The sequence below is a fragment of the Clarias gariepinus genome, chromosome 7 (assembly GCF_024256425.1).
Source record: "Clarias gariepinus isolate MV-2021 ecotype Netherlands chromosome 7, CGAR_prim_01v2, whole genome shotgun sequence".
NCBI lineage: Eukaryota > Metazoa > Chordata > Actinopteri > Siluriformes > Clariidae > Clarias > Clarias gariepinus.
In genome coordinates this window covers 13,408,401-13,420,508 of record NC_071106.1, presented here as the reverse complement: position 1 = coordinate 13,420,508, position 12,108 = coordinate 13,408,401, and the positions used below count along the sequence as shown (strand labels likewise).

Here is a 12,108-nt window from a genome sequence, read left to right as displayed (position 1 = left end):
TCAGAAGATTGGCAACTGTTTTCGACAATGCATCCCACTTGTGCATGAAATTTCCAAAATTTCAACAATTTCCAAATTGTCCAGACCAGCAAACTGCCAAAACTTTAGCTTTTATAAAGGTTTGCACTCCTGCTGATTATCGCTTTATAAAGGACTGATGATTAGCAGCACCTGACTGCAGCTTACCTTCTTAAATCCTGTGGAAGCAGTAAAGGGTACTTAGTATCTCCTGCATGATTTTTTTTCTTTTTCCTTCAATTTTTGTGCTTTTTGTGAAAATTCTTTTGTTAAAATGTGTTTCATCTGAGTTTGTATTTGCCCAGTACGGACACCCACTATGATTAAATATTTTTTACATAAAAAAACAAAACATAAAATTAAAAGAGGGGGTAAACTTTGTGCATAACGGTATGTCATACCTTAACTGAGACTTAATGTTATCTCATGAGATCTTAGCCATGCATGTACATTCATTACATTTTGGAATGATGGGGAAAGGGATCTAGAACAATAGGATGAATAACTATGTGACTTCCTGCATCTGGATTTGACGTGCACTAAGGTACATACCATTAAAAGCGTTCAGTGTTACTCATTAATATTATACATTTGGAAAACATCTCTCAAGGATTATTTGCATTATTTAGTTTACATTCTTTCATAGTGTGCAACTTATAAGGGTTTAACCCTTATAACATGTAGTCTGACACATGGTGTGCTTTGGGCTTTCTGTGTCTTAGTGAAGGCAGCTGGCTACTTCGAGCTGGGTGAGTTGGTAAAACTGCTCTCTGCTTCTCTCTGATGTGCGGTGATTTGCAGGGCATTCTGGGGGGGGGGGGGGGGGGGGGGGTTATCAGCTTCCTCCTGATGGCAGCCTTTCCTTCCTTCTGCCTCAATCAACACCTAATAAGACTGCTTGACTGTTTCGTGTGTTTTATTTAAGCAAAAGAATGCATGCTTTATATGTCTGGCCATATGTAAAGCACACCCTCTCTTAGTCTATCTGAGATATGTGAGCATCTGAGAGATGAAAAACAGAATTGAATGAATCAATGAATATTATTCGATTATTTTTTGACAGTCTTCTTGTTTTTTTTTTTTTTTTTTTTTACCTCCACAGCAAAATTACTGTAACATAGTTAATAATTATTGAACTGTAGGTAAGGTGCATTAATTGATCCAATATGGTGTTATTTGCCAGGGTGTTGGACTTGAGGGTATCTGTAAAGGAAAGGGTGCGGTGGCACTACAGCATATGACTCACGTTCATTACAGATTTTCTATTGTTAAGTCGAATGTTTACATTGGCAGCACTTGTTCACCTACTGTCCACATTCGCAATACAGAACCTTTGTTTTTCTCTTGCTACTTTAAATGAAATAGAGTATTGACAATAAAAAGAATATCCATGTGGGCATGTGTTCAAACTGATAGTGTGTTTGTGTTTGCAGGGGGATTACTACTTTGAGTACACAGAGTGTGACAGCAGAGGCTCCAGATGGAGAGTGGCCATTCCTCAGAGGCCGGGCGAGTGCGAGGGACTGCCAGACCCCGTGCAGGGCACTGACTGCAGTAGGTCCATGAGTGCGAAGTAGTGAAAGAGAGAAGGTTCTTGTTTTTTGGAGAGGTTTTACTTTTTGTTTGTTTGATAACAGTCTTGAATATTTATAAAAATCATGACAGCAACAAGAACACGTACTGTACCAGAAACACTCCAGCATTCCCGCAGCAGGATGCTTTGACTCATTCATTTCTCACTCTTATCTGCTGAAAGGAATTTCCTCTTGGACTCCACTTCCATGTTCTTAAACCATTGTTTCTGTTTTTTAATTATCCGAAGTAGTATATAGTTCTGCGCAAAAGTCTTAGGCACATGCAAATAAATGCGATAGAGCAAAGATTTTTTGAAAAAACAAACAAAAAAACCCTAGAAAACAATTGTTAATAAAGCAAAGTCAGTATGTGGTGTGATCATGGTTGGAGAACTATTTAGTCTCAGGGACAATTTAACAATTTAGTTTTATAAAGGAAGTTTGCTTCCAAGTTTTACTAAGCATCCTGCATAACCACCCACAGTTCTTCTGAGGACCTTGTATGTTGCACCTTCTTCCTTCTTGTACGAAGAAACCCTGCAGCTTCATCTATATTGATGCTTTATTTTTTTGGCGTACAGGTGTTTTATGTAACATTAATTTTGTTTTAAAATGTGTAATAACTGAGTCCTAAAAAAAAAAATCCATTTTGAAATAGACAAAATTTGTACTAAAAATCACATGATGCCTAAAACATCTGCACAGTACTGTATATTATAGCAAGCAGAAAGTGGTCTGTTATTGTTTCTTTAAACATATACCTAATTTTTGAATATATACTGGACAGGTTTAGCTTGATCTATTGAAATCTGTCACACCTTGATAATTTCAACAACCAATATTTTTTTTCTTTTCAAAATATACAGTACTTAAATATTGGTATAAATCCATGTTATGGAAAGTCATGCAAATATTAACTTTTTATAACATAAAATAACGCAATCTTTTTTTTGCTTGATTTTTTTTCATAATTTTCTCTCTAATTTAGTCGTTTTCAATTCCTCCCCATCACTAGGGGGCACCCACATTAAAGCTACTACTACCTTCGGGTGGGCTGAAGACTATCACATGTCTCCTCCGAACCATGTGACGGTTACAGCATCACCCGGGAATCAAACTCGCGATCTCCGGATGATAGGGCGAACACTTTGCCACTGCACCACTTGGAGGCCCTATTAAAACGTTTAAGATGCATGGAATAATACAGTCAAAGTTTTGCCAAATAGGGGTTCTTGTTAGAAAACTGAGACTGCTTGCTGTAACCCGTTTCCTGGCCATTAACAGCATTATCAGTGCCATAAACTGAAGTATAAAAAGTGAACAAAGAAAGTTCTCTGCTCTAAAATGAAGAGTGATTCAGGCTTCATTCACCCTGTGAAACCCAGGAGGGGTCATAGAGAGAAAAAGATACATGTTAAGTGATCAGTTGGTGAACTTGTATGCTTGAGATACCCAGAACCCTATAAAGCCCATGATAAGGAGCTCTGACTAAGACCATACTTACTTACTTATGTGTCTATATTGTATCTCTAAATTAAAATAAAGCTTATACATAACGACATGAAATAAAAAAGATTGTCACTTGTTGATACAGGATCTCTTACCTCCACTAACACACTTATTCTCTATACCGCTTATCCTGTACAGGGTCACAGGAGGCCTGGAGCCTATCCCAGGGGGCTTGGGGTACAAGGTAGAATGCACCCCAGATGGGGTGCCAGTCCTTCCAGGCACTCACTTACACTCTGGGGGCGATTTGGGAACACCAACTGGCCTAATCTACATGTCTTTGGACTGTGAGAGGAAACTCGAGTAACTGGAAGAAAACTCATCAAGCATGGGGAGAACAGACAAAGTCCATGCACACAAACTCAATATAATGTATATTACTCATATCCTGGTTTTTAGACTCCTTTAAATGGTGTAACTATGCCACCGAGCCTGTCATATGTCATAGATGACCAACAAGACCTTGGTTTCCATTGTTGTTTTCACTAGTGGTTGGAGCACACTGGTTATTTTCTCCCCAAGTACATTTCTAATGTCAACGTTCCCTGTGCAGTTCAGGAAACAGTGTTAAATTTGGTTCTTGTATGGTCTTAGGTTCTGTATATGGTGTGACCTTATTGGCTAGATTCCATGCAATGCCTGCAATGTTTCTTCAGGGACTGGTACATTTAATGCACAATAAATATGCATGTGAGATCATCACCACCACATAACACAGCATGATTCGGTGGTCTCTCTGGGGACTTTATGAAAGGGGCAATGTCCTTCACATTTTACAAAGAGTCAGTCCAGATTACTCATGGGTGAAATATGGTTTAAACCCAGGATTCCTGCCTAAGCTCGTATGACTCATTTTGTATATCGTTCGAGGACCTTGCAACAAATCAAGATCGTTCTTTGTTGTGCCATTAATGTACCCTAATTATTTTATTATGCACTCTCCTGTCTAAACAGGACATCAAATTAACTTTCCAAGCACTGGCTGCTGGATATCATCCAAAGGATCTATAGATAGAATTGATGCTCAGACCCTATTCTGACTTGCCACTTTCCCTTGACAGAAAGAGCGTCTCCTTCTAATGGGTATTGGTTAGATACATGCTGAATCAGGAAGTTTGATTTCTGTTACATTGTCAATGGCAGTTTTGATGCTTGTGTCAGTAACCGTATTCAAACTGTATATAAAACCACCATGACTTTTATTGCAAATACTACAATATCCAACATGTAAGTTTTTAGGAAGGTCTAGGCTTGGATGCGCAAGTTCACAAGATATCCAGGTGTCCAGGGGATATTATCCCATCATGTAATTGATTAAACCTGTCTTTGACAGCGTTCTCCTGTGGAGCTGGAGAGTTTTTGGAGATGTCTTCTCAAGAGTGCATTCAGTGTGCGGCCGGGTCCTTCTCTCTCGGCAGTGGTATCCGTTTTGATGAATGGGAAGACATTCCACCAGGATTCAGCAGCCTGGGGACGTCTCTCGATAACACACCAAACAGTCACGAGGGGCTGAGCTGTAATGGGTGAGTCACAGGTTCATTTCTCACGGCAGTGTCAGCACAGTCACATATTGGGTGTATTGCCTTCAGATTCCATCTACAATTCAATTTGGTTCATATCTTTGGTTTGGATTCAGGGTTCGAAACCAAGATCTGTCTTACAGAAATGTGTCCCACTCTATTGCTATTATACCACATTGCTGAATGTGTACAACACCAACTGGAAGTTATAAGCCTGGATAAAAGTTATACTGAGTCTAAAAGATTCAGTAGTATCATACAGAGGGGTGAGCAACTGCCTGCCAAAATCCACATTCAAAACCAGCCATGGTAGCACTTTCAGCACGTTATGTCAACTTAAACACTTTGTCCCATTAGTACTTCCTTTTAAATCATCTTATAATCATTTTTTCATTACCGCTTCTAGCTTCTAACACGAGCATGAATCCTAAATCCCTCTTTAACCCCCTAACAAGGGCACTACTTGATTTGCAGAACAAGGGATTCTACACCCTACTGTATCTAACGCATGGCTTTCCATTTCACGCCATTTGGGTTTCAACCCCAGTACTATATATTTATTCTACCTATCATTCTGCCATGTCCAATCATACTGTGCTTGCACATACCAAAAACAAGCCATCCTTCACTGCTTTTGCCTGCTCATAAATCTATTCTACCACCACCATGGACTTGTGGGTTGATGCTTAGGATTTTATTATATATTTGATTTGATTTGCATGGTTACTTTAACAGTTAAGTTGTGAATTGCAGTGACAGATAATGTTAAAACAATGTCTCAGAAAGTGCACCAATGTTAAGGGGGATTTTATTCAGGTAAGAATATGAACAACCTAGTGCTACCAGTATGTCAAAAAATGCTACCTTAGATAAAACAGTATCATATGTGCTACCATTATTCTAAAATGTACGTAGGTAGAAATGTTGATTAGGTAGCGCAGACTGATAGAAGTATGCATTTTTGCTATTGGTATTGGTATCTTGTGATCAGGGTCGTGGGGGGCCTGGAAAAATGGAGAGGATTGGAACTGTCCACCATCTCAAGTACCGGCAAGAATTTTTAAACTACTTTTACCTAAAGATGCAAATTAGTAACAAGAAGGACTAGATTTGTTTTCGGCTGAGGCATTGTTAAGTTGCTGTCTTCGAGTTCTACTTGTTCTTCATTCTTTGCATATATGTGTGTGTGTGTTTCTGTGTGTGGTGTCCTGTTTTCCTTCCAGTTCCTCATGGATTGCTCGTGGTAGTTATGTGGAGTCGAACCGAGATGAGTGTAGCGTCTCGCTTGTCTACGCTGTTCATCTCAAGAAGCCAGGCTCGGTCTCTTTTGACTATCAGTATGTGGACAACAACATCTTTTTCGAGTTTTTTGTAAGTAAAATCTCAAACAATAATAAACAACATATTTATTGTGGTCAAGCTTCTTTACATGATTTGAAAGAAATTAAACATGTGCATAAATTTATCATGGCAACAGATTCAGAATGACCAGTGCCAGGAAATGGACCAGACGAACGATAAGAAATGGATGAAGCTGACAAACAACGGACAGTGGGCAAAACACACGGTGCATAAGTATTCGCACCCCTACACATGCTGGCTTGTTTTGCATTCGCCTCTGAAGTATTTGTTACAGTAACATTCAGAGGGAAAACCCTGTGCCGTCTGTCCTTCAGTCAAAGACTGGGTGTGGTTACAGCAGGACCTTTTTCACCCATGCAGGTCAGTTTGAAATCTGGTACAAATGTGCTCTACTGGAGAACCACAGGTGTTACCGTTGGAGCTAAAGCAGTCAAACCAGTGCTGCTAAAGAACATCCATATAGAAGGTACAGTGCCAGGAAAGATAAACACTGATCCGGTTCTTACTTGCCCCGCATTTTCTTTATTTATCCTTACGAATGTCTTTTTTTCCCCCTATATTCATCAGGTGTGGCATACATGTCAGAGTGCTTGCCCTGTAAACCAGGAACATTCAGTAACAACCCTGGCTCTTCCACATGTGAACCATGTCCCAGGGACACATACTCAGGACGAGGAGCCAGCTCCTGCACTCCCTGTGACACAAAGGCACACTACGCATGTAAGAATATAAGCACTGTAATATGATATAATATATATATATATATATTTGATTTATTATATTATATATTTTATCAATATATATGATTTCTTGAGTTTATATCTGTAAAAATGTTTCTCTTTGTGTTTTCTCCATGTCTTTGTGGGTTTTCATCTGGGTTCTCTGGTTTCTTCCTACCTCCCAAAGAACTTGCATGTTGTTGGATTGTCTATGCTAAATTGCCCTTAGTTGGAAATATACAGTACTATGCACAATTATTGAGTCAGCCATAACTTGTTCAGATTTTGCTTCCAAAGAGACAGACTTTCTTGTATTTTTAATGCAGTCTTGAGGAATTTCAGCCCAGTCCCTGTACCTGACTAGTTCCAGAGAATGTTTGATAAGTTTGATAAGCCACACTGTGACATCTGAATTATTTAAATGTAAAAAGTCCTCCAATGTAAGGCATGAACAAGTAGAAAACAGCTGTAGATGATGAGAGATGATCAGGCCGTTGATTAGTATTGGTGATGCTGAATGCTGAGTGGTTGAACAGATGAGAGGGGTAATGAGGTTGCTGCTGAGGTTGTTATACGATATATATATTTCCATAAATGTCAAAAGAACCCTAATAATATCAGATTTGATAATGTTCGTTCATGTGTAACCTACAATGATTTGCATGTTCTTTGACATTTGTCTCCTCTTTCTATATGGACCAGTGGAGGGCTCTACAGAGTGTAAGCCCAGACCTGCTTGCTCAGAGAAAGACTACTTTCAGATCCACAGTATTTGTGATAAAGAGGGCAAGGTATTGTGATTATATCATACTTTTTTTCAATTACTAGGTTAACGGATCCAAAGCATTACATTATTTGTTATGCTAATTAATTATACCTTATATGTTGAGACCTTTCTGTCTGACTGTGTGTCTCAGACACAGGTTATGTACAAATGGATCGAGCCTAAGATCTGTCTCGAAGATGCTCCTGGTGCTGTAACCCTGCCCCCTTCTGGTAAACGTCAACCATGCCCACCATGCAACCCTGGATTTTATAACAACAACACTGCTACATGCTCTCCTTGCCCACAAGGAACTTACTCAGAAGGCCTTAAAGGTGATTTCCAGAACTTCTCCTTCAGTATTTATCCTTTCTCATGCATGTTAAGCCTTTGACGGTGGTGGCACATATGTGGTATTGCATGCCTCTAATAAAATATTATAAACAATTGGTGAAAAAAGTGAAATAAAATTGTTATTTTTACTCGAATTAAAGGTGAGTGTGGATGTTGTATGTGATTCGTATTTTCTGTGTCACCGTCTAGAGTGTCAGCGTTGCCCTGCGGGCACAGAGCCAGCCCTGGGCTATGAGTATAAGTGGTGGAACATTCTGCCCTCTGGCATGAAGTCATCCTGCTTCAATGTAGCCAACACCAAGTGTGATGGCATGAGTGGTGAGAGAGTGTGACATCCATTTGTATAAAACTGTAGGAAACAGTTTACGGGCCAGTGGCATACAGATGCAGAGCTTGTTAGTCACACACAGATGGCACTGTTGCACCATGAGCACCTGTCCTAGACTTAGAGAAAGAGTTGCATGCTGTTTTTTTTTTAGCAGTGTTTTTGCTTCTAAGCATATACAATTTCATGCACTTTTTATGCCGTCCATACTTTACCGATTCGTGTGTTTGAGTGTGTTAGGTTGGGATGTGGCAGGAGATCATATTCGTTCTGGAGCTGGGGGTTCGGATAACGACTACCTCATCCTAAACCTTAAAGTGCCTGGATTCAGGTGAGACAAACCAGCTCCGTGTACTGATCAGGTGAAGATTTCCAGTGACACAGACATTGTAATTTCATTATAATGCAAGATATCTCACTACTGAAGTGTATTCTTACATATACTCAGGAATAGTATCAGGTTGCATTCGACACATTTTGAGACTCAGTTTTGTATTTTCTGCAATAAATGGCCATAATGTTGACTGACACCAACACAGATTGTGAGCCTTAGCACCGGACACAAACTGTCTGAAAATACACCACATGTCTGCAAGGATTTTCATACAACTTTGGAAGCAGAACTGAGCGTTCTGTGAGAATGGCAGCGTCCACCCAGTCTCTGCCAAAATCTCAGAGTTCTGTCCCTGATAATAAGTAAGGAATAAAACATGACACAGCCTGAGGTTATACCAAAAAATAACAACGACAGGGTGATGTGATGCTCTCTGAAGCAGGGAGGCATTACTGTTACCACCCTGACGTGTTTATATCTATTACACCACTGGAAATTTAGAACAATTACACGTTGTGATGCATTAATAGGACACATTGTACGTTTTATTCATTGGTACTTACATCAGGCAGCATCGTGGCTTAGTGCTGTTATCTTGTGTCTCCATGGTCCCTGGGTCGATTCCCGCCTCATAGTCTGCAGTTTGCATGTTCTCCTCGTCTTTGGTGGGTTTCCACCGGGTACTCCGGATTCCTCCTGGAGATTCCTCCTGGCTTATTGCCGTTACCAATTTGCCCGTTGTGTGTGAATGACCGTGTGTCCTGCGATGGATTGGCATACCATCCAGGGTGTACCCTGCTTCACTCTCCTAGGATAGGCTCAAGGCCTAATACAGGATGGGTGAATGAGTGAGTAAGTGTCATAAAAGCTACAAACTTTAGTAGCCACTCTTTAGTATTTCTCTCCGGTTTCTGTCTGGCAAGCACACTCCATCCTGAAGACTTTCTTATGTCTAAAAGCTTACTTAAAGTTGTGCCCTGGACAGTTACAAAGCACTGATGCTGGAGACTCGCTTTGTGAATCCTAAATAAGTCTCTCACCAAATTGAGGGTTTGAGTCCCGTTTTCGGGACTCAAATTGCCTGTAGTGTGTGGGTATGTATGGGGGTATGTATGTGCCCTGTGATGGAATGTGCATCCAGGTCGCCTTGTGTCCTAAATCTCCTGCGATAGGCACCACACCACCTTATTATTATAAGAGGTTAAAGGTTTCACCTTGTTAAATTTCCATCCATACATTTAGGAACCTTAGTAGTCCAACTAGGGACCATGGAGGACAATGGTGACCATTGTACTTATTCTAACTTTCACAACCGTGGTAGGACCTTCGGTCAACATTCACACACTAAGGGCAATTTGGGATTGCCAGTAAGCTTAATCTGCATGTTTTCAGTTTGTTGGAGGAAACCGGAGAACCCAGAGGAAACCCACTAAACATGGGGAGAACATGCACACTTCATGCACGCAGACCATTTGAACCCAGATCCTGGAGGTGCGAGGCCTCAGGGTTAACCACAACGCCACAGTTGCGCCCTTGTTAAATTATAGCTTAAACAAATATTTAAAAAACTATTATGACGTATTGGTAGATCGGATATGAAGACTAAATAGTCATGTTACGAAAGGCAGCAGTCGTTACAAGTTTTCTCATTATGTTTCTCAGGTTACCAACGTCAGTTAGTGGAACCAGTGGAACAGAGTTTGGACGCATCACCTTCGTGTTTGAGACCATATGTTCAGCGGATTGTCAGCTTTACTTCATGATGGTGAGCGTGTGAGCGTGTGTATTCCATGTGGAACTCGCACTCTTACCGGCACTCCATCATCCCTGGCATGCTTTGTGTCCAACTTTAGTTGAGTTTGGGTTCGTTTTCTGTCTGAAGAAGCTCTTTTGCATATGTGTTGTTGTTTTTGCAGGACACAGACAGACGGAGCACCAATGTGGTGGAATCATGGGAAGGCAGTAAGGAGAAGCAGTCCTACACGCACATCATGACTAAGAATGCATCTGTGTCTTACACATGGGCTTTTCAGCGCACTAACCAGGCTAAAGATGTACGTGTACACACTCAGACACACACACACACAGTGAGGTCAATAAGTATTTTATTTAAGATTTTGCAAGTTCTCTTACTTAGAAATCATGAAGGGGTCTTCAATTTTTAGCATAGGTGCATTTCCACTGTGAGAGACAAAATCTAAAAAGAAAAATCAGAAAATCACGTTGTATGATTTTTTAACAATTTATTTGTGAATTACTGTGTCAAATAAGTATTTGATCACTTGCTTATCAGACAGATTTCTGACCATCAAATACCTGTTATTTTGCTTTTAAATAGTCCAGCTACACTCTGCTCATAATTCTAAATTAGTAGCACCTGTTTGAGGTCGTAAGCTGTCATAAAGACACCTGTGCACCCCACAATCAGCCACAGTCTAAGTAAATACATAAGGATGTAGGAGTAAATACAATGATGCTAAGAATAGTGAAGAATCAGCCCAGAACTACACGGGAGGAGCTGGTCAATGCCGTGAAGAGAGCTGGGACCATCGTTTCCAAGGCTACTATCAGTAATACACTAAGACTTCATGGTTTAAAATCTTGCATCGCACGGAAGGTTCCCCTGCTTAAGTCAGCCCATTTCCAGGCCAGTCTAAAGTTTGCCAGGGACCATCTGGATGATCCAGAGGAGTCATGGGAGAAAGTCCTGTGGTCAGATGAACTTTTTGGTCTTAACTCCATTCGCCGTGTTTGAAAGAAGAAGAATGATGAGTATCATCCCAATAATACCATACCTGCAGTGAAGAATGGGGCTGGAAGCATCATGCTCTGGGGGTGTTTTTCTGCACAGGCTACAGAACGACTGCACTGTATTAAGGAGAGGATGAACAGGGCCATGTATTGTGACATATTGGGCAAAAACTTCCTTCCCTCAGTCAGAGCATTAAAGATGGGTCGTGGCTGGGTCTTCCAACATGACAATGACCCAAAGCACACAGCCAGGAAAACCAAGGAGTGGCTCCGTAAGAAGCATATGGACTATTAAAAAGCAAAATAACTGGTCTTAGAGGGTCAGAAATCTGGCTGATAAGCAAGTGATCAAATCCTTATTTGACACAGTAATTCACAATTTTTTAAGTAAGAGAACTTATATATATAAAAGGTTGAAGGAAGTTTAGTTAAGCATGAAGAGAGGATTTAAGACTAGAATTGTGCTCATTGGTATTCAGACCTTAGACATACAGTAGCTACAGATTTGTTCTCAACAGCAAAGCTGTGTCTCAATTGTGTGTGATCCTGACCTTAGACTTAAGCCCATTTTTCTTCTTTAATATATCAGCTCGAGCGAGGAGCAGGATTAAGTTCAGTGCTATTGTCTCAATGTTCACATGTTATGCTAAAATAGCATTTGCGGTTCAAATGTAAATCATGTGCTACTTTATAAGCAGCTGAATAATAAGGGTAATAGCCATCTTTCATTGACCTAAAGGTCTTAATTACATCTGGGCTTTTTATGGAACATACACTACCTCTCAATAGTTTGGACACACTTTCTAATTCCATGTTTTTTCCTAATTTGTATTTCTTTCTACATTGTAAAACAAGGCTGCATGCATCCAAAATATGAAG

At 40.2% G+C, this 12,108-nt stretch overlaps 1 protein-coding gene across 1 annotated transcript in view; it reads left to right on the top strand.

The window, feature by feature from the left end:
- The window catches only part of elapor2a (endosome-lysosome associated apoptosis and autophagy regulator family member 2a), a 33,729-nt gene that overhangs the window by 6,672 nt on the left and 14,949 nt on the right, over positions 1-12,108 (top strand). Inside the window, exons 2-13 of the mRNA XM_053500856.1 lie at positions 1,452-1,572; positions 4,435-4,624; positions 5,845-5,992; positions 6,099-6,188; positions 6,344-6,449; positions 6,551-6,703; positions 7,405-7,493; positions 7,620-7,800; positions 8,009-8,137; positions 8,385-8,475; positions 10,141-10,243; positions 10,395-10,532. Coding sequence (XP_053356831.1) covers positions 1,452-1,572; positions 4,435-4,624; positions 5,845-5,992; positions 6,099-6,188; positions 6,344-6,449; positions 6,551-6,703; positions 7,405-7,493; positions 7,620-7,800; positions 8,009-8,137; positions 8,385-8,475; positions 10,141-10,243; positions 10,395-10,532 — 1,539 coding nt within the window. The remainder of the gene's footprint in view (positions 1-1,451; positions 1,573-4,434; positions 4,625-5,844; positions 5,993-6,098; positions 6,189-6,343; positions 6,450-6,550; positions 6,704-7,404; positions 7,494-7,619; positions 7,801-8,008; positions 8,138-8,384; positions 8,476-10,140; positions 10,244-10,394; positions 10,533-12,108) is intronic.